We start from the raw sequence: 25,869 nt of genomic DNA, 5'->3' as shown, positions 1-25,869 counted from the left end.
ATTAATTTCTTGGTCAACTAAATGGGTTTTTATATTCCCATTTCAAACGTGCCTTTGGTTTGCTCCGAGTATAAAAAAACAACAACAAAAAAAAAAACAAAATTTAAGAAGAAAAACAAGAATTGATGTAAATAGAAAATCTCCCACCCAGAGCATTCTTTTAAACAAAATTAACTAATAATAATAATTAATAATAAAAATGAAATTCCAGACTTTTAAAAAAAGTTGTTTATTCTTTCTTTTCAAAAATAATTGTCAACAACAACAACAACAACACACGATATAAAATTTTACAATAAAGTTGCGCTTGGACTTTTAAAAACAGTCAAGGGACTGGAAAGATTCAATCAGATCTCCAGTTGACCAGTCCCTTTACAATACCCGAGTATCTAAAAATATAATTTAAATTTGGTTTTCTAAAAAGTTATCGCGGAGGTAATTGCGTCTGAGATTCAACATCGGCATTTTTTTCGAACAAAAGTTCGTTCGTTTCTATGGCATCTTCACATTGATTGGCCTCTTTCGATTTTGGTGTTAAAAACAGCGAATTTGTTGGTTTCAAAGTAGCCCGTTCCGACTGCGGATCAACGATTAAAGAAGGCGCGGACGTTTGTCTTTTCAGAGTCGACGACTGATTAAAACTCAAAATTGACCCCAAGAACTTTTTAAAATTGTTTCCAGTATTCTTCGCCGCCGCACCTTCCCTATTTTTCTCGGCCACATTTTGAGATTTCAAACTTTCCAAGGAATTATTAAGTCTTTTAGCGTTTTCAGACTCGGAACTATCGCTTTGGCTTTGCCCCACGATGGCGTCTATCCTTTCCTGAACTAACTTGGCATTAAGTCGTTGATCCTCATTGGGGGATCTAAAACCCGTATCGGTAAAATCACTGTCCGACATAACAATGGGGAAGAACTCGGCTTCGCTACAGCTATCCGGCATCGGATTTAAAGGGATTATCGGTTCGTGATCGGGCAACAAAGCCGCTAATCCAACGTAAGTCGGATAAGAAAACGGTATCGCCGCGTAAGGAGACCAACCGGTTAAAGGTGGCGTTGTGACGTAGCCAGGATGTTGGGGCAATATTTGACCAGGTACCGCGAACCCGTTAACTTTAGGAACTGTTATTTTTGGTGGCGCGAAAATGTTTGGCGATATTAAAGGTTTACCGTCACTACCGACGCGTAAACTGTTCTCCGCCATACCGTGAGTAAATGGAGGTATGATTAGAGGTTGTCTTTGCACCAGGGGACGCGCGATAGGAAAAACCAACGCGGTAGGTGGGCGAAAATATACATTGGGTTCGTTAACCACTAAGTCACCGGTACTGGTTGATTTTGTGACTTTATTAACAGTACTGCGACAATTTTTTTTGGGTAAACGATTATTAGAGTTATTGATAGTCGTCGCGCTGCTTTGTTGAGACGTGTCACTACCCCTTCGACCTATTAAAAGCCACGGGGAGATTCGTTTATTTCCGCGTATGAATCGCTCTCGCTCTTTTCTAGTTTTGCGTCGACGTTGACGCGCTAATTCTTGCGCGTGCGCGGTGGCTGTCGCTATCCATTCTTTCTCGCTCATTTGCATACTGTTTTGAGAGTCCATCGAATGACGTCTACCAGTAAAAGACGCCAATGGAATTGGACATTGACTTATGTCTAATGTTTTAAAAGAGTTTCGAGAGAAATCGCAAAGAAGAAAAAAAGGATAGGTCATCAGGACAAAAGAATAACCATGGAAGAACAGTAAACATACCAGATGTGGAAGAATATCGCCTTAAACCTAAAGGTCCACTACCAGAAATGGCACCTCTCCTTACCAGAAATTTTGGTAATGCAGCGGCCCATGTTGAAGAGGGTGCTCTGGAAGCCAAACTATTGACTTCCAAATTCATACCCACTGGGTCTTCGTGGGTACTATCATAGCTCAAAGAAAGTTGGCCATGACTAAAGTTTTGACGCTGCGCAAAAGCCTGCATTTAAAAAGTAATTCGAAGTCAAGAATCGCGTAGGGGATGGGGGGGGGGTGGACAACGCGTCCCAAATATCAATATTGACCTGAGCTATCATTTTATGACGTTTCAACTTCATTGGTTCATTGATTTCGTGACTGCAAACCCTAATGACGAACCTTCTCCATGCGGAGAAAGTTGCGCCAGTCCATATCCATGAAGAAACCGCGATACCAGAACCAAACATGGCGAGTAGTTGCAAATGAACTAAGAGTAAGTTAGGCTGAAGTTTGTATCGACACGGGACGCTATCAGGATCGCCACTATGAACTGACTGGCAACTGCGCGCGCAATTTTTTACAGAACTATAGATCATTTTTCGACAAAATTGGAAGACAGTAATCCTTACACAACATAATCAAGCAAGGAAGACTTTAGCTTATCCTGTTGCAAATAATCCCAAACGTAACAAACTACGGAGCTGATAACCGCGGCCGATATAAACAAAATAAACAAGCCTAATCGAACAATCATGTTTTTGATTCGACCTCGAACTCTGTGACTCATGACGTCATTTCCACCAAACTTAACTTTCACAAGAGTTACAAAACCTACAAAAGATTCTCGAATTAAATTTTCTAGAACGGATATTCAAAACTGCAATAATGTTTTACTAATTTTCCTTGAAAGGCAGCAAATTATAAAACCCGTTTAAGTAATTAACTAATTAATGGCGAAATTAAAGTTTGTTTCTTTACCTCTGACTAGAAAAAAAGTGCCTCCTAACCAATTGAGAGACAATGGTATGATCAGGAAGAATAATCTGGTTAACTTATTGTTATAACCAACAAAACAAATACCATAAACAGAGTCACTATCAACCTACGATTAAAAACATTCATTTCATGACACGTTTTCAGTGATTTCTCTTTACGGTTCATAGAAGTACCTCTTTCATAGCCATAATGGCAATGGTCAACACAAACGGGACACACCAGGCTCCCAAATGAAAGTAAGCGGACTTATTTTCCACTACTTTTCTAGGTACTCCGACGGATCTAAAGCTAAAGTCCCACGCGTAGGACAACAAGACGAACCAAATAGACGCGGCAATCATAAAATAGTATATCAGGATAAAGACTGTCACGCAAGAAAGAGTTTCCCCCGAACTGGGTTGACTATTTCGAGCTGTTCCATCTCCGTGACAAACTAAATCATTCCTGGCTTCAGGGGTGAATTGAGCTAGCCACCCAATGCAAGCCATTAAATAACAACCATTGATGTAAAAGATGATAACAGCTGGATACCGGCGAGAATTCCTCCAGTCAATTAAAAATGTCAGCTTCGATGTGACGAAAAAGTTGACATTATTACACATCAAAATTCAGTTTCCAACCCTAGAAAGACATTCTTACCACCGAGAGTAAATTAAAACTAAGACACAATGATCCAATAATTGCGATAAATGAATGAATTTGTTTGTGTTGTTCCAATGACACCAAAGGATTATAACATTGGACTCCACAGCCATCAATGGCTGAAAACCAATTTGCACTTTGGTCAGTTTCAACCAAGGGTTTTTGACAACTAGCAGTGTTATTAAACTTAACATCTTTCATGTCATGCTAGAAAAGGATTAAATATATTAATCCCTGTCAACATTTGGGTGGAACCCCAAAAAGATGATTGTACACACTTTACAATTGGATGGAAACAAGGCTTCGTTATCACACCTCAGAAATTCAGGCCATCCACCTCCCATTTCTATTATTCTACAAGGGACCCTTGTTTTTCTACATAATTCAATTGGAGGTAATACCAAAGCATTGTCCTCACAGCGAGGTAGGTGAATGGCGCAAAGTAATACTTGTAACACTGCCCAACATTTGGGGACTTTTTTCAAACTTATCCAATTTTGAAGTTTGGCCTAAAATTTAATAAGATACTGGAACTTTGAATTCAAAATTCCAACCAGGTGACCTTTCAAATATTTACCTCAATATCATCAATTGAAGTTCCATTTACCAATGAGAAAGAGGTCAATTTATAAGGTAATTTAGCACCCAAACAGGTACTTCTTGTTAAGGGTTGACATTTAGTCGGTTTCACACAATGACCCTGTAGTTTCTCATCAGCGGTAAAATGGCCAGCACCACGAATACTTGGTTTCATAATTGAAAAATGAAGCGGGGCATCTACCTCACCATTTAAATTAGGTAGACTAGCAATAATATGGGGTCTATCGTACAATTTTCCATTTATTTTAGTCTCTCTCCGTTCTTCAAAAGTTGATGATATATTATTTGAAGTTATGGATAACGCGGAAGACATCAATGTCATTAGGAGAAGTACTGATGTAGGGATACAATCCATCTTAATGCATCAACAAGGATGGTTTTAAACATAACCATAATCAGACAAACTAATAAATATTTCGATGCGAGTATGAGCGCTAGATTTTTATTTTCGCCTTTAGCCAAACTTTAGACCACCCACAAAGAAACACATGTATATGTACGGGGAATTATAGGGGGAAAAAACAGGGGGGAGATGCAGCGAGACCTCACAGGCTCACGCATTACGACCAAGGCTTAGATTTATCTTTGTCTTTGTATTTAAACAAACTTCGTTTCACACGTTCAAATTAATTAATACCTTTGAAAAGAATTGTATACCATTCCGTTGCTTCAATGTAAATAACCTCAACAATAAATAATTTAAAACGACAATTATATTGAAGTATAATCCTACTTAATTAAAAATTCCAACTCAAATTTGGTACGCGACCACCGCACGTCACGTGTAGTTATTTTGTTTTCGGACTATCAAGCCTTATAATCCTTGCCCGTCACTCCTCCAGGTTGCCTCAATGGCTTCATACTCCTTGTTACCCCGCCCATAGGAAAAAACCCCGAACCGTTTTCCCAATCCCATTCCTCCAAAAAAAACCATAAATATCACTTCGAAGGCTGACATATAAATGACTCCACTCTCAATCATTTCGACACAACCAAAATCAGCCCATGACAAATCCCTTTAACCCACAAAATCCAAAATTTTCCTAATTTCACCACCCTATCCCCCTACTCATACAATAGCAGACGACTAGCAGGCCGCTCTGACGGCACGAACCTGTGCGGTTGCTTTATTGCGCCGTCTACGGTTTTTATTATTACCAAGGCTTAGCGTCAAATTGATGATGCACTTTGGAAAACTTAGCATTTGCTAGTTAATAAGTTAATGATACTTACATTTGATATTCCTCAGGCCTACGCACTTTTGTTATAATTTCAAAGTATCAGACACTAAATTAACATGGGCTAATGGTTATCCAAGTGACCGGCTACGCGTGACATTTTCAAAACGAATTTATGACGGCACCTGTCAAAAATAGTATGATAGGATAATTAAATTACGTAATTTGTTTTTAAGCCAATAATATAGCACCCCTAGGGGGAAACGCAGTATGATTTTAAAGGCCAAATTATACTACAGTCGCCGCTCACCGTTTGTTTACATTTTTAGTGACACCGTGTCATTTATTCTGGCTTCAAATTATGTTTAAGTTAATAAATTAAACTGAAAATGTTTAAGTTGGAGTCATACATAACTCCGTTACTTCTGGGATACGTTGACAAATATATTAAGAACTTAAAATCCGAAGATTTTCAAGTAAGTTTGAAAATTCTACCGTTACAAGCTTCAAAGACCGTTTTGGAAAACAAAACATTGCTATTTAATTTTAATTCTAGCTTTCTCTATGGGGTGGTGACGCCGTTTTTACGAATTTAGACCTAAGACTCGACGTTTTAGAGGATGAATTTAGATTACCATTTACCTTTACTAATGGACACATCCACGAGCTTAGAATTCACGTTCCTTGGACCAAACTCGGGTCCGAACCAATTGTGATAACCATAGAAACGATAGAATGTGTACTAACTTTGAAAGGGGACAGCGATTCCGATGGTACGAAAAACCAGAAACTTACCCAAGAAATCGTTTTAAAACGTAAGCGAAAATCAGAAACCCCCGAAGCTCCTCCTGGATATGTTCAAGGTTTCATAAATCGGATTCTTAGTAATATTTCTATCGTCTGTAATAATTTGATATTAAAATACGTCGAGGATGACATTGTATTATCGCTCAACATTAAATCGGCCGAAATGTACAATGTAAATAACAGCTGGGAAAGAGCTTTTACCGAATTAAACGCTCAAAATCCAGTTCTGAGAAGAGTGATTAATATGCTAGACTTAACCATGTGTTTGGACAAGAGAAACGCTAGCGGTATCATCGAAGTTTATCAGGATCCTTTATTATTCCGTTGTTCAGCTTGGTGTAGATTACACAGTGTGTATGAAAATCCCCATTCGAAATTAGTGACTACGACTCGCGTCAGTGTATTTTGCGAACAATTGGACTTTTCCATAACGGATCAACAACTTCCAATGCTCTTCAGGTTGATTCAACTTTGCCTGGCGTTAATTTCGGGAGAAATTAATACTGAACATAAAGCCTCAAATTCAACTACAAACGATAAGGATGAGAAATGTATATAAAATTTACATGGTTTAAGAACCATGGATAAAGAATGCGCGCCACGGAATTTGTTTTCACGCTATAGGATAGGCAACTCCCTATCTCCGATGGCAGCTTATTGTTCCAGCTTTGGTTGTCACCACGCGCGAAGCTAGGCCTGTATCTTTGAGCGTGCTGACAAGAGACGAATGAAATATTCATTTTCAGGGTTTAAATCTCGAGATTTTAGATCGTGAACATTGATATTTCTTCTTCGTCTCTTGTCAGCACGACCAAGCCTACGTTACATACAGACCTAGGTTTGTGTGTGCTGAAAACCGAATAAGAAATAAGAATGAGCTGCTGTCGGAGATAGGGAGTTGCCTATCCTGTAGCGTGAATACAAATTTCTTCGCGCGCATTCTTTATCCAAATATGAACCCTGTAAAAATTATATTTCTCTTTTGAGGTAAGCTAAATATTTACGTTTGTTTTACAGTAAGAGGAGAAGATGAGTATGAGGGTGAGATGTCTCAATCTGGGTGGGGATCATGGGCTTGGTCGTACGTCCCACAAATCTTGCCGGTTTGGGATGAAAACGGTGAAGAAGGGGAGGAGGGAAATTACCAAAGATCGTTAGCGTCTCATATCTTTCAATTCAGACTTTTAATTGAAAGAACTAGTCTAGTTTTCAAAGTAAAGAGAAACAAAACTGAAATCAAAAACTAGGTTTTTTTCTCGTTAATTTAATTTAAATTAAATTATAATAAACTTTTAGAGAAGCGAAACGGCAACTCAACCAACCAAATTAGCTTTCCATAGTATCGCTTTATCAAGACTCTATGGGACGTCAATATGCCTTACCTTACAGGGGAATAGATTTGTAAATTCTCAGTTAGGAATTACGGCGGCTGAAGTGACAAATATGGATACTTGCATTTGTGGGGGATGCCAAACGCAAGAAAATGTACTGCTTAAATTAATGCCAGATTGCAACGCGTCATTTCTAAAATTAATCTCCTCGATACTATAGGACAAGGTCTATTTTCAATCGGGTGTTATGCCAGGCGATGGTCATACCTTTAGCTTCTTAACCGCGTCACTATTCGATCCACTGTCAGCTGAAAATTGTTCTAACGCGACTCAAGATATAATTGTTGAATGGGAAAAACATTTGGATTATTTGACCGAAGCGGTCATGAATGAGAGATACCCTTCTATCGCCTTTGATTTTCTATACGATATAGAGATACCTCCGGAATGGACGGGTATATCATCAAAATATATAAAATAATCCATGTTTTTCCTTTAATTAACGTACTTACTTCAATTAAGATAAAAGTTCGGACTTTACCGCAACATTTTTGGAGTCCAGTAACTGGCGCGAAAGATCTCTTTGTCGCGTAGTTATAGGAAAATCGTGTATCAACGCTTCTAGCAGTTTAATACATTTAATTCGATACGTAATTAATTGCGGAATGGATCACGATTACGCCCCTTATACTTCCACGCAACAAGGTGCTAAAAATATACCTCTAAAATAAAATTACGCCTAAAATAATTTGGATTAATTATATTAGGCAACGCTACTAAAGCGATAAATTATTCCGAAGAAGATATTCAAGCTCTTAGAGAGTTTGTTCCCATAAGAAATATTCACGTAATATGGCACCAACCCCTAATTAGAATACAAATGGCCGATCATCATTGTTTGGCTATTTCAAATAAACATTTGAAAAAGCAAAAGAGCCGAAAAATATTGGTAAAGAATTAATAAGAAAAAGTTGAAATGAAATCATTGTATCTAAAAAGTAAAAACAAACAATATATGTATTATAATAGAAAGAAGCTTCTCCTAAAATTCCGCTACTTTTGAGCGCGTCTATGATTGAAATTCAGCTATCGGAAGCTTTCTATCCTCAAAGACTAAACGGAATATCCTCAAACGTTGAAAATATATCCGGGGAATTGGTTCAACATTGTTATAATCATACCAACGCCAAGGTTCTATTAATTAATGAAAATTCATTAAAGAAACTAATTAATAAAACGAATTTCTTCATTAGATATTTAACCTAGAAGTTTTGCTTCACGCAAAACCTCAACTACCAATCGTTATAATTCCACCATTCAGTCTAGCCGCGTACAAAAAAACTAACCCTTTCCCGCAATTTTGGAAAAAACATCAATCCTTCATTTTATCGGAGATATTTTTCGAATTTGATCAATGGAATATTCGAGTCACTAAATCGCGAGCCATGTACTTAGGTTGTTTAATATACTCGTGGTTACATGACGCGCCCGTCGTCACTTCTTTAGTGTCTACCCTCTTGGCTGACATTGGAAATAGGGGTGCGTTCTATTAAGCACAATTCAATTAATAGAATTGTTTTATAAATTAATTGTAAATCAATTATTTAGGAAGGGCTTTAATAGGTCTAAATATTTCGGGGTTAAATTTTCATCATACTGAGACGCAGTCATCATTGTCCTATAAGGGATATCTGACATCGTTGAAAGTTACTTTGGATAATGAAGGTTTTACTAAAGATATATATCTAACTTTCGAGTCAGTCAGCTAAGATTTTCTCAATATCTGTCTATAGAAATTAAAACTACCTTATTCAACGCACCTGAAGACATTAGCTTACTGTCCAATTCGTCAACGGTCCAACCCAGTAACTCCGTAGCTCTTGAAATTGATCCTCTTCCGTTTATTTCGATAATTTGTCAACTACCGAAAGAAAAAATGGATTGTTATCAGGAACCCACAATACTAGTCTTCAAAATGCAAGGTTTCGTTTTAAATTTCGAACCTGACATTCTGTCCTGGTTAGAAATGTCTTTGGGTGATATTTTTGTCGACGCTCCATCCGCTGAACCCGTAGTACAATGTAAATTAATAAGGATTTAGTAATTTGACCCTGAGCGACTTATAAAAATAAAATATTTATAGCCATGAGTTCAGCGGCCAGTTCCCATTCCAACGAAATGTCAAGTACCTATTCCTTAGGAAGAACAGTGTCCGCCAATACTTTGGCACCAATTAACGCCAAAAAATCGGCGGAAGAAGAAACGTTTTCGAGTATCTTAGTTAAATGGTTCAATATCTTTAAACGCGCCACAGTTCAAGTACTTTTTAAATCTTAAAATATTAATTAGTGTCAATCAACTTTGACTACAGCGTCGTATCTATTCGTAGGTTGATATAGAAAACGGGTGCATTTTATGCCCGACTCTAACTTGGCTTCAAAATCCGGAGTCTTTGAATGAAGGTATTTTAAGCCATTGGATGCGATATGTTAAATCTGTCCAAGTCTCGGCCTTAATAATAAATACACCGAGATTAAAGATAGCTAGTCACGGAAGTGTGTCACTTTTTGAACCAGATATTCCTTATGTGGTAGAGAATCCCGATGGTATGGGCTATTTACTTCTGGTATGGCAACGCGTACCAATACTTGTCCTATATAAAACTTCATTTCTATCAGATCTAGTGAAATTTCCATGGAGTTTAAAGTTCCTCAACTTTTACGTATCTACATTAGGACTTGACGGAAAAAACTACCAATATCTTTTAAGGCCAGCTAATGCGTCGTTAACCTTAGCCATAACGGACGCCGTCTCTCAGTTGTCCTTTTGCATTCATTTGGACTTGGAATCCCTATATCTTTCAGTGGCCAAAGACCAGATTATCGTCGTAACTTACATCATAGACCAAGCTTTAAATTGCGCTCATCAGAGTATCAGTACTTTCTCGGAGTTGTCCCGAGCGATGGATAATCAAAATGGTTCCAACGCGACTCATAATTGGAACGTCTTACCAACGACTTACGAGGCCCCTCACGAAGGTTCGCGGAAGGAAGAACCTTTGATGTCCCCCGTTTCTGAATATCACTCGGCCATCGACGAATGTCAAGCATCGGCCATTAAACTAACTATGTGGTTGCAATGCACCCTTCCCAAAGTGGGTATTAGTTTATTTTCAAATGGCAACGAGACTCTTCTGAAACTAGAAGCGGAAGAAGTGACGGCTTCTTTAGATATTCAAGACGTTTTCATAAAGGGGAAGGCTAAAGTTACAACCTTCGCTATTAACAGCTATCAAAAAAGGTACGTACTGTTTGAAAGGCAAGTAGGGTACAATTGCAAGCGGCAATTTCAAAGTTTGTACCGAAATTTAGTTGCGCGGAAGGTGAGGTTTGGAAACCTGGTTTATTCGAAGGCGTTATTTTATCTGTCGGTGATAAAATAACTCGCAACACGAGTGTCCCTTCGCATTTGGCTCATAACGGACATTCGTCCGAACAACATCTAAATGGCAATCAGAAAAACGCCTCTTTCTTATCTTTAACGTATACTAGAGTATTAAATTCTAGCGTGGAGAAATTTTGGGCTAAGAAATTAAAAGATCTACCGTTCGATTCCAAAAACGCTTCGAAAGAAAGCGTCCATCACGTTTTAGAGAATAAACCAAAATATATAAGCGAATTCGACGTTAAAATGGATCAATTTGATCTGTTGCTATGGATACCTTTGATCTCGTCCGTGACTGATATTCTGTCTCCCGTCAAAACACTTTCAAATAACTCTTTCCTCGTATCTTACTCAAACACTGGCGATTTTCAAAAAGGCAATAGTCTAACCTATCAACTTAACGTTCAAAATCTACCCCTGGTTTACCTTCAAATGGGTGGAATGAGAGTTTTCCTCCCAAGCACGACGGAAGACATTTCCACTCGTCCTATTGATACGAGTATCGTGCAAATTGGAAAAATTGTTTTGTCACCTCAAGCCGAGAATACCTTACCGAGAATATTGTTGAACGACACCTTTTATAAAGCCGCTGAGAAAGCGGGGACATTAGGGGTTCCGGGTTCTCTAGTCGAAGACCGTCAGTACCAATTGGACTTAAGAAAGATTAGTCTAACCGGCGCGTCATGGAAAGAAATAAGGGAACGTAGTAAAATATCGCGTAATGTACCGTTGTCAATGAATACAGGCGCGTCAAACCTGATTTTGGGGCAAAATCCGGCCGTCGAATGGAATAAGCGAGGTATTGCCTTAGCCGAAGGGGACGAAGACCAGGCGGTAACGCTTCAACCTATAATAATGGCCTTTGACTTAAGAGTCGTGGCCGCACCCGCAATAATTTGCGTCGCTAATAAAAATACCGCCATACAAGACGTACAGGTATGCGGACACTCGTTGGAGTTGAACGCCGTCACCGACGTCAATATTTACTTCAGTTTCCAACAAATGGCATTGATTTCCGACATAATAAAAGATAATTTAAGTAAAGGAAGCGGTTATTTCGGGGATAATCTAAACGCGACGCAATCGGCAACTAAATCTAGTAAGGTTAACGCGCCAACTACCAAAGATAGTGGTATTGAAAGCGAAGTTGCCGATTTGGCTTTCGCCTCCGTTTTGACTGGGTCCTTGATGACTGATACGGAAAATTCTGATAAGCAGGTTCCCGTAGAGATCTTATTAACCGCGAATAAAGTCGCTGTAATGGTTTTTCTTAACGAGTCGGATTTGACGCGTAAAATGAAGGTAATGTGCGTCAACAAGAGGAAAGTCCATCGAAGAAATAAATGCGGGTCGAATAAAGCCCTTCACCAGCAACTATCACCTTTGCAAGAAGATAGGCTTTCGAATATAAAACGGAAGAAACCACCTAGATGCAATAAGAAAAACTTCAAACCGGACATACCACCATCAAATGAATCGAGCCCCGAGCGACTAATACAATCTTCGAGTACCAGAAAACGCAAAAAGTCTACCACAACTATCGCGGATAGTTCCGAAGATGGATACGAAGGCTCAAACGATTCGAGTTCCAGTTGTCATCAAAAATTTCAGATTGAAACTGAACCGGGTACTTCGGAAAATGCGGAAATATCAAGCAATACTTCCGCTAGAATTCATCCGTTTTTATACATGGTATTTTCTCAACCGCACACATTTATATCGTGGCACGCTGCTAGCCAAAAACTTCAAGTATCCTGCTTTGATTTAAGCGTTAAAAGTGGAAGACACAATTATTTCATTGATGGTACGTTGTACGAATGAAGGATAATTAGTACAAAATCCTTCTTCACATTACCTTCTTTGATCATTTAGTTTCGGGCCCCGTCTATTGCCCATTACCAAGCCACTTCCCCGTTCCGTGGTTAGAAACAAAACCAGGGGACACTAACCCCAAAACGGGGATACCACCGCCCCTTGTAACCATAACTATAAAAGATTTCGTTCTAAATCCAGGTAAGCCAAGCTCCGTTCCCACTAGCAAAGCCCGTCACTATAACCTCTCGTTTAACCTTAATTTTCTTACAGCTGAAATAAGTTTAAGCATAGAACGTCCGACCCTATTACATTTTAGTCTAAACAGATGGGACCAACTAAACGCGGTGACTCATAGCGCTAAGAGTCTTTTTAGTACCGCTAACTTTGAAACCGAACCGGTTGAAGATAAAACAGGGGCGACTGTTCAACCGGAAGATAGTGTTAAAAGCGTCATGCGAATAGTAAAACGCGTCAATGTATCTACAATTCAAATAGCCCTTATCGCGGATGGTCCGCCCAGCTTGTTGGAACAATTCGCGTTTTCAGTTAGCAGTTTTGAGAATAAGAGCGAAGTTGTTATGGATAAAGCGGGGAAACATTGGAACAGCGACTTTAAAATAATGGACTTTCAGTTAAAAATTAACAGCGGTAGTTGTCAAAGCCGGCATATAATCGGACCCCATACATTAACAATGGCGTACAAAATTTCATGGCCGAGTTGGAACGAGATGGAATTTTGTAACCCGATTTCGAGAATAAACATTCATTCGGGACCACTTTTCGTCACGATTGCCCCAAAGCAATTAACAGCCTTAAAATCATTTATAAATTTTTGGATGACCTTTAACGACGTAAATATATAATTTGAGAATGTTTAACTAGGCCTACATTAAACTAACTTTAACTAACCCGTATTTTAGACTGTCCCTGGTAAAGATGCGGAAACTGAAGCAGAGCGTCAACCCGCTCCTATTCCTGCTTCCAAAAGGAAAGATTCCGTTTGTCTAAAGACTAATGATGATATTAGAAACGGTTCTTTCAAATTTGTCCATGATTGGGGTAAGTTATGTCAATCCCTTTGTACAGCAAGATTAAACTAATAATTATTTAGATGGTTACGGGCAACTACCCGAACCGGGTGAGGTTGTATTTGGTAAAGATCCAAGCACCGAAAAACAGGGTACAATGACGTGGTGTTACTCCCAACCACGCGTAATAACTAAAGTAGATGTATACCCAGTGCCTTTAAAACCATTGGAAGATCCTCAGTACGAGGACCAATCAGGATTCGAAGAAGTATATGAAACCCTTAACTATTCATTAGTAATTAGTAACACTGGGTCAATAATTAATATTACGCTATAGGAAATCGACTGCAGCCTTCAATATTACGATTACCAAAAACAAACTTTCCTAAACTACCAGCATTTTAAATTAGTCGAAAGTTGTTCGCAGAGTTTAGAATTGCCCTTTGTTGCCCCTGATACGGTTCACGAAATTGCTTGCACAGATATATGGAGGGTTACCCTAAAATGCGACGAGTAAGTTAGATACGTACTTACATGAAAGTGGTAAGTGTACAGTTGAGGAATTTTACTGGAATTAAATTTTCCTTAGCCCCGAGACGGAAAATCTTCCAATCCTACCAAACGTCTTGGCAGCTTGCATGCGAGTAGATTCCCTATTTGACCCCTATTATATCCCGACCTTAAAAATATCCCTCGATATGGATATGGCTCAATTTACATTCTGTAATCACTTCAAAAACGGGAGCGTCCCAGATTCGCTATTCCCTTACGAATTAGACGAACAACTTGCCCCTGATCAGGAATTTATGGTGGTTAATTTGGACAGTGGAAAGTTAACTTTTAGTAATTGGTCAAATAAAAAGGTTACCGAGGTAAGTACAGCTTGCGCTGAGTGTTTTACTAGAATAGTTTCAACACACGGTGGTTTCTTTTGAAGGCAAGTTGTAGTTTCGGTTGTCAGTTGGTAGACTACAGAAATTTGACTTTGCAACCTTTAATTGATCCGGTTGATATTCACGGTCAAATTATATTTACAAATCATCACAAAAAGGTTTTAAGCTCAGTCTAATGCAAATGAATTAGCTCTTACAAAACTGATACGTTTACTACGCTTTGTAGCGCGATGTAATTGAAACTGAACTAAATATCCATCCGTGTTACGTTCGAATTGGGCAAAGTGCAATTCACACGCTAAATATTGCGGCGCAAGCTTGGACTCAAGTTTTAAATGTACGAAAGATTTTGATAGTTCTGTCGCGCTATTTCTGAACGTTATATTTTATATTCAATTAGAGTAACTGGCAAAAACAGAGTTGCAAGCAAATTATTCCCAATTATTACGTAGTTTGTAACAATACGCAAGAAAATATAAGATTTGGACAGGTTGGAACTGAAGAATCAATATTGCTAACCAGTAACCAACTTCACGCGTATAGTTGGCGTACCCATAAAGCCCAACAAGTAATTCAAGCTTGTAAACAAAATTATTAAATTGTACCCTAAATGTTCTATAAATATCTTCGTCAGATGCTAAGAGTTTGTCTCGAAAGTATGCACTGGAAATGGTGCGAACCTTTTAGCATTGACACCGAAGGTGTTAAAGTTAGGGTCATGGAATGTAAAGGTCAGAGTTTGACTTTAGTTTTGAGGATTCAGAAGATAAATAATGTACAGAAGCAGGTAACAATATATAAGTACTTTTTAAACGCAAAATTATTAACGAAGTTAGCTTTCCAGGTGATTGTAACTGGTCAGATCTTCGTGACTAATAGGTTAGATTTCCCTTTCGACGTCCGACTATTTAATCAACGCACAACGGCATCGCCACTAGCTTCCGAATGTCGTTTACCCCAGTCACCTTCTGACTTAGCCGCGTTATCGACCCTTCCCGCGTTTTTGTTACATTCCAACGGAAATCCAACGGCAAATGTCCAGATTAGGCAACAAGTAGTTGACGCGCCATGGTCGGAATATATTCCACTAATGGGCAAGAAAGCGAAAAAACACCAAATAATTGAGGTACAACGATATAAGTGCGCGTGTGTCCCAATTATTTCGATTGTAACTTAATTCACTTATAGATCCCTGGTCATAAAACCGTCAAGATCTGGTGTCATATACTTAGCCAAGAAATATTGCCTTACGTTACTATATACTACGTTGTCCTGGCTCCATTATACGTTCTTAGGAACCACCTTTCAACTCCCGTTTTGGTGCACATTGAGAAATCAAACGCGGAATTACCCGTGAAAGAAATTATCGAAATTAGTGGCCGAGGTAAAGATTACCTAATCTCTTCTAGTCTTATTTTGGACAACAGCTCAACTGAGAAACCAAGCGGCAATGGTGCCCATCTTTTGTTTCAATTGGCCGCGGGAATGGAGACGTCCAGTCCGGCTATCGAACTATCCGATCCCGAAAATGATGAAGGAGAAATTGAGGAGAGTAAAAGCGAACCTCTAGAAGATGTCTGTTTTAATTGGTTGCCGATTGAACCTTACGTCTGGCCTTACGACGACCACGAGAAAGAATGGTAAGTCAATTTGTGTTGGAACGTTTTACACGGTCCTCTATTATCACGAACTCAACAGTGACCTGAAGAAACTGCTACGAAGAAACGTTCTCTGTCAATACGAACCTCCAACGCTAACACTAAACGCCACTGAAGTGCCCAACACAGTTTTGAACGTAAGTACCTCGTACTTGTAATAATAATAATTCTTCAACTCTTTAATTGTTTCGCAGGTCAGCTTCTATAAACCATGGCCAAAAATCAACACTGTCTTAGTAGACATTAAACCGTGGGCTTTATTGGTGAATAGATCAAAAACGGATCTATTTCTTAAAGATCCATCGGGACACGAATGGTTTTTAGCGAAAGACAGTGTTTTAACCCCTCCACTTTTACAACATCCTTTCACAATCGGCTTGGAAATAGACGCTCAAATTTTCTACTCGCGAAGTATGAGAATTGTCGAAGCCCTTAATGAAGATGAGGAAGAAACGAAAGGCGGACAAGATTTAATTTTGTTACCGAAAAGCGTCACGCCAATTTCAATATGGATTACGTTCCTTAAAAAAGTAACGTCGACACGTGACATCGTGTATCGAGGATACGTGCTAAGTATTTGTTATATTTAGGTTTGCACATTGCTGGTTGATATTCAAGTTAGAGAAAAAGTATACATAATCTCTATTAGACCACACGTCTACATTTCAAATTGCTCGACTAAACATTTGAACCTAATATCCTTCATTAGTCCTAATTCTGTAAGAATAACTAACAATTAATGTTCTGGCGGGACACGCCATCTTAGTTGACAATTTTATTTAGGTTCCGGTACGCAACAGCGACGAAATCTCTCAAGATCTCGCACCCAAGCAAGACACTTTGTCATCAATATTACTATGGGACTGCGCCAGTCCATTGGACACGAACATAAACTATAACTACTGCTTATCATTTTCGATTAACGAAAATAGCTCAGCCACCAACAAAAATGTCTTCAGTAGCCCTATTTTGATCTCTTCTTTGAAACAAGTGTCCAGTTTCAGAAGAACAGTGTCTTTGTCAAGTGGACAAGGACTTTCGCTTCCTTTTATTTTAAGCTTCCATTGGAAATCGGACTCTCTTTACATCGTTGTTAGAAATGACTTGAGCCCTTTTCTCTGTCTTCATAATTATACAAACACTTCTCTAAATTATGGTCAAAGTTTGGATACGTTCGCAGTTGGAGAAGGTAATTATATTCTTTAGTAAATACTTTGGGTTAGAAGCCGAACTAACTTTATCACAGTTAAAGTTTTGGAGGAAACCTCCGAATTTTATCCACCACCTAAAATCGAATCTGGAGAGGTGGCATTTTACACTTTCCCTCAAATCAACGGTTCCTTTCCCTCTATGCCAAATAAACTACCGACTCTGCATTTGAGTAAAACGCAATCGGAAATGCGAGAATCTAAGAGGAGTAAAGAAAAATCCCTAGCGTGGTGTTCCCCGATTGATATCACGGAGGAAGTTGATCATTTCGCGCACATACCCGATGTTGGTGATGTCAGAGTGCACAAAGAAAAGGTTGGACATACGATGCACGTCTTTTTGGAGTCGGTTAATAGGTTCGTATTATCATTCATCGCGACGCTAAGCGAAACTATTACGTTTTGCGTAATGTTTAATATCTATAGAATTGAAGTTTCGGCCAAGGAAATAAGAAGCCGAATCGGTAGTCCGTGTAAACCAGTTCGACAAATGTCCGACGTGAAACCAATTCCAAAGTTGAGTAAAGAATCTTCTAAGATCGAGTTACCATCTTCCCCTAAACAAGCCTTCAATATTGAGCTTCCAAAACCCACTTTAGCGAAGAAACAAGCTGTGGTTTTCGTCTCGCTCTTAGCCAATCATTTTTGCGGCATAATATGCGATGACGTGTCTTCCCCTCAGCAATCGAGAGAATTATTGAGAATTTCAGTCGATAGATTGTGCTTGTTACAAAGACCGTCGGAAATATCCCCCAGTCGAATTTCGAGCTACAGCGTATCGAAACAAGACATCACTTTATGCGTGGGAAGTATACAAATTGACAACCAACTCGCGCACGGTTCCGATTCCAACAGCGATTACGATTTCAATGTACTTTTGGTTCCCGAAAACCAAAAACCAGTCGTTCTTTCGACGCCAAAGGATATATCTACACTGAGTTACATCGCCAAATGCACCGAATCGTCTTTCGTTACCATACACGTAGCTTTAGCGCGGATTCATTCGAAACACGAAACTGAAACGACGGTCGTGATAGAAAAGTTGACCATTGATGTAAAACCCGTGGCCTTATACCTAGAAGACACCTTGTATTACCAAATGATTCAACTGTTAGCCAAAACCGAGTTCCTTCACTTTTACGCAACACCTAACGCGATGATTTCAAATGGAAACAAGATTCCAAAAACAATCTTGACTCTATGCGAGGCCCTTTCCCAACCACTACCAATTGTCCAATTGGAAGTCAAACCAATGACAGTTTTGCTTAGCTTACACGCCTCTTTGAAACTATTCCTGGCGATAGATCACTCTCCCTTGAGTTTCAAAACGTTTCAAAATAAGTACCTCTTCACAACCAGCTACGAATTGGGGCAACGTTTAACCGTACATTATTTGACGGGAGCTTTGCTGCGAGCGGGATGGGTCGTTGGATCATTGGATTTATTGGGAAACCCAGCGGGATTGGCCCGTGCCTTGAGCATGGGTGTTTCGGACATGGTCTTGTTGCCATACAGAGGAATACTACAAGGTCCTTGGGCTTTTCTGGCGGGAATGTCACACGGAACCATTTCATTCTTGAGACAAATATCGTCGGGAACCGTCACCTCCGTTACTAACATGGCTAGTAGCATTTCGAGAAACATGGATAAGCTATCATTGGATGAGGAACACTTAAAAAGGCAGAAGCTAATGAGACGTCAAAGTGTGGATGGATTAACCAGCGGAATTTTGCAAGGATTGAGTGGATTTGGAATAAGTGTACTGGGTATGTTCAACAATTGTTTACAAAGACTACTATATTGATTGAATTTCTTCTCTTTGAATAATCAGGGGCGGTGGCGGGTCTAATTGACCAACCACTGCAAGCGGTTATCTCTGAAAAAGTATCATCGTCAAGTGGGGCCACGTATCTTTTCAGAGCGGCGACGGGAATTGTTGGAGGGACTGGTAAAGGACTTGTGGGAATGGTAGTTAAACCTATTGGAGGCGCTGCGGAATTTATTTCCCAAACTGGACAAGGTTCGAATGTTAACTAGTAATAATCATACTCTTTCTGAAATCTTTGAAGTACTTAACCTATCAAATTATTAGGATTACTGCAAGGAGTTGGTTGGCAAATTCAACCAAATCCTCGATATCTTCCCATCAATTCCAACTTGGCCGCTTTTGCTAATACGCATCTTAAGTATTCCAGAAAGTTGTTGCATAGTTCTCTAAGTAAGGAAGCTCTATTTTTCTTGGAAGCGACTCACGTGACATCAATGGGGCATAGAGTATCGGATGTTTTGGTTTTGACGCCTCAAGTAATTATACAAAGTCTGATTTGACGTAAGTTTCCCCACTATTTAACCTTAATTCTTTTATAGGTTCTTTGCGTTGTCAACAAAGAGGAGGATAAGCAAGAACAAACATTCGCGTTAACGGAAATTGATTGCTTATCATGTCCAACTGACAACAGCCTAATTTTTATCACTCTGAAACCAATACAAGAAAGCGTCATGCCGGAGGTAAGTTGCGCATTTGGAAAATTTTATCTTAAGATTAATTACTGGCGTGCTTAGGTTGATAAGGAAACAAACGATCGCGTAGCCGATTACGTCAATAAGATATCATCAGAACTCGGACACGCAATTACGGAGCAACGCGACCCTGGAGGCCAAATATACGATACTGGGGTCATTTGGCGCGATGCTTACCAATTTTGCGTCTATCCTAAATTAAGGGATTATTTTCTAACCATTTTTCAAATTGAGCAGTTCAAAGCTATGGGGAAACGTTATCCCTAAGCTAGTCTATAATATTTAGGCCTAAATTGTATATTTTTCTTGTGGAATTTGATGTTGATGATGAATTGTAAGAATTATTTAAATTACTTGAATTAAACAAAGATGAAGGTTTATTTTGTACCATTGATTTAAATGGCGAATATGTCTGTGTCATTAAGTAAGTTTGAAATGGATTCTTTGACTAATTCCCGATTATGCATTGATGGTAAGTTTGAGTGCGAGTTTTCAACGTTTTTCGCCATGGAATTGTCTGGTTTTTTCGTACCAGCGGCAACGTTTGGCCTTTTTCTCTTTCGATTTGTCGAAGTTACCTCTTTAGAGATTGACGAGATCTTTTTGGGTTTATATCCATCATACCCAGGATATTTGCTGTTTTTTAACACTGCAAATAAATTAAAATTAAATACGCTCTTGATTTCTTATAAATTAAATGGCAAAGCTCGATAACTTACCCGAAACGATACTTAAATCACCATCAGATGGATTAGATATGTCACTAACTGAAGATGTAGCGGGACGTGGCCTTTTGCGCGTATTTGTTGTATTTGTATTATCACTATCTGTACCTGTATTCGTCTTCTTCGGCCGTCTTTTCTGCGCATTTCTTTTTTGACTAGGTTTCGTAATGAGGGAATCGATTAAACTATCGGGTGTAGTTGCTCGCGATTCGAATGGGGCGGTTGAGTTAGAATGATCTGAATATAATGATGAATTGCAATCCCAGTTTTTCACGAATAAATTCTCTTCAAACCGACTATCCTTAATAATTGAAGAGGCGTTGATGATGTCTTCCGAAGGCATAGATGATGTTAAACTATCACTACATTGCCGAACTTTGTCTTCGTTTCTTATATTAGGTTGTGTTTTATCCCAAAACATTACGTGCACTTCCGAACCTTCAACTTCAAAACTGCCTTTCTCAAAACTAACTGGGTCAGAGTTCAAATCATCGCAGCGAAGTAATTTTTCACCTATTCATTAAAATATAGAAATAGATTAGATAATAAATAAATCTATCTAAAGTAGTCAGTCCACTATCTTACTAGAAGTATCTCTGATCCACGTTACGAAATGGTTAGGACACTTTTTGTACTGTATTATGGCGGACACCTTGTAAGTGGCGTCTTTAGTGGTAAAATCATAACTGGCGATATTTTGAAGGGAAAGCCCTTGCTCAAATTGTAAGGCTAAGACCGATGGAAACTCAACAAATTTGAGATACCGACTCTGCATTTCTTTACCACATTTCGAGCAACTAACATACATTGACGCTCTATCTGGTAACGAAAATGATCCGGACACATTTGTAAATGTCTGTAAAGTTTTTCGTTTCCTGTAAAATAGGCGTTAGTAAATACCATTATAGCCTAGAAGAATGAATATACGCGGAATATTAAGAATATTTTACCGCTCGACTTTCTTAAAGCCACATTTTTCGCAAATTGTTTCCCAGCGATGTTTAAAATCAAAGAGAGACGAAAGGGTTTTGTCCATGGAAACTAACGCCCATAATACGAACCAAGGATTGTCAAGATCTCCGAGTTTCTGCTTCATTTTAGGTTTTAACAAAGTGAAAAGTTGGTCTCTTAATGATCGTAAAGTTTCGCTTATAAGTTCCGGATTCGTACCTTCGCTGTTAAGCAAGGCCACGCATTCGTCAAAGCCCAGAATTAATTTGTTCAAAAACGATTCGCGCATTGAACCAAAGACATAGTTTCGAATGCCATTGTTATGAACTATCACGCACATTATAGCGTGTAACCAGCAAAGGTTCTTTTCATTTCTCCAAAATGGATATTTAAAGCAACATTCGTTTGTCGATTTTTCAACAGGGTTTATCAATTGTTTAGGTAACTGGACATCATTCGGCCTCAATGGGTCAGCATCTCCACTTTTTAAAGTCTCTTCGTGGATTGCATTGTTAGATGCAAGGTGTTTTTCGACCGGTTCTGTAGTATTTCCTGATAATTTGGCATTTTCAAAGTCTAAAACTTCAATGTTTTTGGATTTTTTACATTCTTCGGGTGTTTTTTCAACAGGTTGACAATAGGTAATCGGCGGTTCAATACTATCGTAGTCAAATAACTTAACACTATCAGAAGGAATATTTTCCGCGGGTTGTATGGTCGATTTTGGCAATTGGTCATCGCCAAATCCGAAAAATGACAGATCTTCGGAATCTAGAGTCGCATTTTCACCAACAAGGGTTAACCCTGATAATATATCGTCTAGTTCCTTGTCAACTGTCTTTTCCACGAGATCAATTTGATTTTTAGGTTCAACCGTATTTACACTTTGTTTCACAGTGACACTGTCTTTTAACTTTTTCCGTTTTCCTTTTGGTTTGAAAGCTATTTGTTGTACATTAACAATGAGGAATCCCTCCTCTGATTGCAGAATATTGCACTATTTCAAACACATTGAAATTCAAAATAAACATCTTCAAAAAAAAAATGAGACGCGAGTAATGACCAAACATTTAAAATCTACAGAAGCCATAAAACGTCAAGCAACTTTGCAATTGGGATAAAAGCAAAAATGGGTTAAGATAATGCTGTGAAATAAGTAAAATATGCAATCAAAGCGCAGCTGCGAAAGAGAAAATTGTTTCTAGTCCAATAGTAATTTCATATCATCCAGAGAAACCAACTACAGGGTTTAAATAGGGTTCCAAAATGCCTCTAAATGGCATCTAAAAAACCATTTTTCGTAATTACTCGGCCCCGTTTGCTGCGACCCCAAGTACTTTTTAGTATCGTTGGAAAGGGGACATACTTAAAAGACTTCGACGCAACTGCAGTGTTAAATAATATAATAACGATAGTGATACGCTACCATAAATAACATAATACCAATAAGTGATACACTAATATAAGTAGCATAATAACAATAAGTGTCACACTAATATAAGTAGCATAATAAAAAATAAGTGATACACTAATATAAGTAACATAATACCAATAAGAGAGCCACTACTATAAGTACCATAATAGCAGTAAGTGAGACTACCATAAATAACATAATAATAGTAAGTGATACACTATGGAGGGTATGTATATTGTATATAGTTCATGTTGGAACCCTTTTAAAATAACAGAAACAAAGAGTTCCACGCAATAGGGAACTATGTTTAGAGTATATTGTTATTTAAAGTACTTGAACCACAATGTTATTCAGAGCAATTAAACCATATTATTATTTAGCGTGCTTAAATCATAATGTTATTTAGGGTGATTTAACCATAAGGTGCTTAAACCATAATGCATAAACACATAACAGCAAATAATTTAAATTCGTAATTACGATACATAGTATTCAGACAAGGAGGATTGATACTATTTACACCAGGAGGTCAATCTAGTTGGTGGACTAAGTGCAATACCAAGTAGCCTCGACACCTAGTGTAAATGGTATCAATCCTCCTAGTCTGAAAACTATACAGTAACTATAACCATAACAAAGGGTACTAGAAACTATAAAATACCATATCGCATAGCTATCGCTAAAGGGGTTTTTCGCCCTCCCCCAGTGTTACCAGATCATTGATGAGGCTGGTGAAAGCCCCTAGGGCAACTGTTCAGTTTGAATCAGTACTTGACGAACTTAGCTCCCAAAGGACCTGACAACACTGAGGGGGGGTGGAATTTTCTTTAGCCCCTTTAGAGAAAACTATCTAAACTAATGTAATTATCCACTGACAGCTCCGATTTACAATAGCCATAGTAGAAACAATTAATATTGGAATGTAAGAAATGATATATCATACCTCCTCATTGACGCAGAGAAGTACAGCTTCGTCAAAATTGATGAGATAAGGTTTTAATTTCCTGGTTTCTCCTTTCTTCGCACAATGAGTACAAAATTTGGCCATGTTCATCTGAGATGACATTTGGAAAGTAGTAAAATTTCTGCACGTGCGACGACCGGGCACGGCACACCCGGCGAGGCCGAGTCCCGAGCCGTCGGCGGGACCCGGAAACTTTTAGCCAAGGCTTAAGAAGACAATGAATGATTTACGAAGTTCGGTAGACCATTTACTCTTGGGTCTCTAATTAATCCATTTTAAATCCGATAATATTGACGAATGTTTTCAAAGCTAATCTTATTTTCACAATTTACGTACAAAATGAAATTGATTCACCATTAACTATTAACATTTTTATTGTCAACCGTCTCCGATTGCAAGCGTGCGCTTGAACTTCGACTTTCTGCCGTTATGCGTCGCTGCTGTCGTAACCGCCCCCCCCCGTCAAAATTGTAAGAATTCTTGAGCAATTACGTCAGAATTCTAAGCTTTTTTCTTCTGCCGCTAAGAAATCTTAATTTTTAATCAACACACCATGATAATAATAAAACAAATCCTTTTCTTTATGAATGATGATATTTATGTTTCGTAACATTATGCCTATTAAGAGCATATTTATAACATGTTTTATAATGACATTTGTCACAAATGAATTTTTTCTCTCCATGAACCTTTAGATGTTCATTTAAGTGCTGTTTCATTCTAAATACTTTGTCACAAAAGCTGCAATTAAATTGATCAGTGTGGCATTTAAAATGTCTATTTAAACTGGCTTTAGACCCAAAATTCTTATCGCAAATATCACAGATAAAAAGGGGTTTTTCATTCTTATTTTCATCAGGAACTGGGCTAGTTTTTAAATTATTTTGAGGCTTATGATTAGTAATTATTAATTTCTCAGATTGACTATGTTGATTAAATTGGAATTTGGAAGAACTTTCATTAGTCTGTTGAAGGGAATTAAAATCGAGTCTTTTTTTTGAAATTGCGTCACTACTTGAAACCATTTCACGTATTTTAGTTGGTTTTGAATCTAAGTAGGGTGAAATGGTATCATTCATTGATGAATAATCTGAATGTATAAAGAATCCAAATTCACTTTCCCCATTCTTTATGGGTAACTGAGAAGCTGCCCATAGATTGACATCGTGTGATATACAATCTAACTGATCAGGCATTGTTTGTAAAGGGGATGGCGATCTAGAATGTAAATCAGCAAACTCCAAAGCAGCCTGAATTTCAGAATCAATTTTTTTCCGTCTTCTTCTTGCTTCTTGAAGTCGTCTCTCAGCTTCCCGATACTGAGGATTCAATCTCTTCATCTGTATCCTCTGACGCTGTTTTAATTTTTCTCGTTCCCTAAATTGAGGATCAGAACGTAGTGATCTCATTTTATTACGTTGCCATTCATTCTCTCGTTTTTTGAAACTGAAATCTTGACGTTTAACCCTCATCCTCATGTTTTGTTTTTCACGTTGACATTCTTTTCCTCTTAACCTAAGTAAACTCTGGCTTAGGTTTCCTTCATCTTCCTTTAGTATTGTTTCAACAGGAAGGAACTCTGGAGAATGGTCTACAATTGATGGTAGCTTCATCATTCTAATACCTTGCCTCCTTGACAAACTCGAACGTCAGTTACGTCACTCACTTTACCTAATTCTATTTCCTTTCCTAACCCTAATGACAGTTGACCAAGGCTTAACATTAAAACTTCACCCAAGCCTTTGCATCAAAAAAATCATGAAACATTTGAGCCTAATTTGATAATTTAGGAATGAAGATACAAAAGGACACTATTTTTTTCATTTCCAACAATAAAATTTAAATCCCCAAACATTAAAACCCTAGAACTGAAGAACAGTGCACACAACACCACAATTACTCAACCTCAGACTCAGAGCTCAGTCAAGTAGTCACTGTCACACACCACCAGTGAGTGACAGAG

At 38.4% G+C, this 25,869-nt stretch overlaps 5 protein-coding genes across 5 annotated transcripts in view; 1 reads left to right on the top strand and 4 right to left on the bottom strand.

Annotated features, from left to right (window-relative positions):
- The window catches only part of LOC149717912 (uncharacterized), a 46,642-nt gene extending 41,690 nt beyond the window's left edge, over positions 1–4,952 (bottom strand). Inside the window, exons 1-2 of the mRNA XM_089836725.1 lie at positions 4,844–4,952; positions 4,608–4,699 (exon numbers count right to left, since the gene is read on the bottom strand). Coding sequence (XP_089692851.1) covers positions 4,608–4,699; positions 4,844–4,952 — 201 coding nt within the window. The remainder of the gene's footprint in view (positions 1–4,607; positions 4,700–4,843) is intronic.
- smo (smoothened, frizzled class receptor) lies at positions 214–4,745 on the bottom strand. The gene is made up of 9 exons (XM_089841361.1): positions 3,948–4,745; positions 3,649–3,879; positions 3,368–3,577; positions 2,902–3,294; positions 2,711–2,834; positions 2,362–2,563; positions 2,059–2,293; positions 1,757–1,973; positions 214–1,659 (listed from the first exon to the last, which is right to left on the bottom strand). Exons 1-9 carry the CDS (start codon positions 4,323–4,325, stop codon positions 425–427), a joined length of 3,225 nt encoding a protein of 1,074 aa, XP_089697487.1. The 5' UTR covers positions 4,326–4,745; the 3' UTR covers positions 214–424.
- Positions 4,953–5,135: 183 nt separating the features above from the next.
- Positions 5,136–20,232, top strand: Vps13B (vacuolar protein sorting 13B). Its single transcript, XM_089841347.1, has 37 exons — positions 5,136–5,624; positions 5,705–6,506; positions 6,973–7,169; positions 7,252–7,440; positions 7,507–7,741; positions 7,809–7,991; positions 8,054–8,235; positions 8,316–8,477; positions 8,540–8,825; positions 8,895–9,011; positions 9,080–9,367; positions 9,430–9,605; positions 9,676–9,892; positions 9,965–10,586; positions 10,658–12,534; positions 12,603–12,743; positions 12,816–13,396; positions 13,466–13,604; positions 13,657–13,841; positions 13,911–14,086; positions 14,163–14,445; positions 14,511–14,624; positions 14,693–14,803; positions 14,867–15,034; positions 15,101–15,253; positions 15,311–15,592; positions 15,655–16,106; positions 16,165–16,261; positions 16,319–16,654; positions 16,715–16,843; positions 16,908–17,313; positions 17,371–17,689; positions 17,759–19,098; positions 19,164–19,352; positions 19,425–19,636; positions 19,700–19,840; positions 19,895–20,232. The coding sequence occupies exons 1-37, from the start codon at positions 5,538–5,540 to the stop codon at positions 20,117–20,119; spliced, it is 11,799 nt and encodes a 3,932-aa protein (XP_089697473.1). The 5' UTR covers positions 5,136–5,537; the 3' UTR covers positions 20,120–20,232.
- LOC149717910 (uncharacterized) lies at positions 20,212–24,335 on the bottom strand. The gene is made up of 5 exons (XM_089841410.1): positions 23,886–24,335; positions 21,528–22,525; positions 21,163–21,452; positions 20,572–21,090; positions 20,212–20,501 (listed from the first exon to the last, which is right to left on the bottom strand). Exons 1-5 carry the CDS (start codon positions 24,006–24,008, stop codon positions 20,248–20,250), a joined length of 2,184 nt encoding a protein of 727 aa, XP_089697536.1. The 5' UTR covers positions 24,009–24,335; the 3' UTR covers positions 20,212–20,247.
- A 130-nt stretch (positions 24,336–24,465) lies between these two features.
- LOC149717909 (uncharacterized) lies at positions 24,466–25,811 on the bottom strand. The gene has a single exon (XM_089841488.1). It carries the CDS (start codon positions 25,520–25,522, stop codon positions 24,488–24,490), a length of 1,035 nt encoding a protein of 344 aa, XP_089697614.1. The 5' UTR covers positions 25,523–25,811; the 3' UTR covers positions 24,466–24,487.
- Between the last annotated feature and the right edge of the window lie 58 nt (positions 25,812–25,869).

This window comes from Phalangium opilio, unplaced genomic scaffold (assembly GCF_054372755.1).
Source record: "Phalangium opilio isolate 3A_F unplaced genomic scaffold, DU_Popi_V2 ptg000003l_1, whole genome shotgun sequence".
Taxonomy (NCBI): domain Eukaryota; kingdom Metazoa; phylum Arthropoda; class Arachnida; order Opiliones; family Phalangiidae; genus Phalangium; species Phalangium opilio.
Note: the sequence above shows the minus strand (reverse complement) of the source record. Positions and strands in the feature narration are given on the sequence as shown.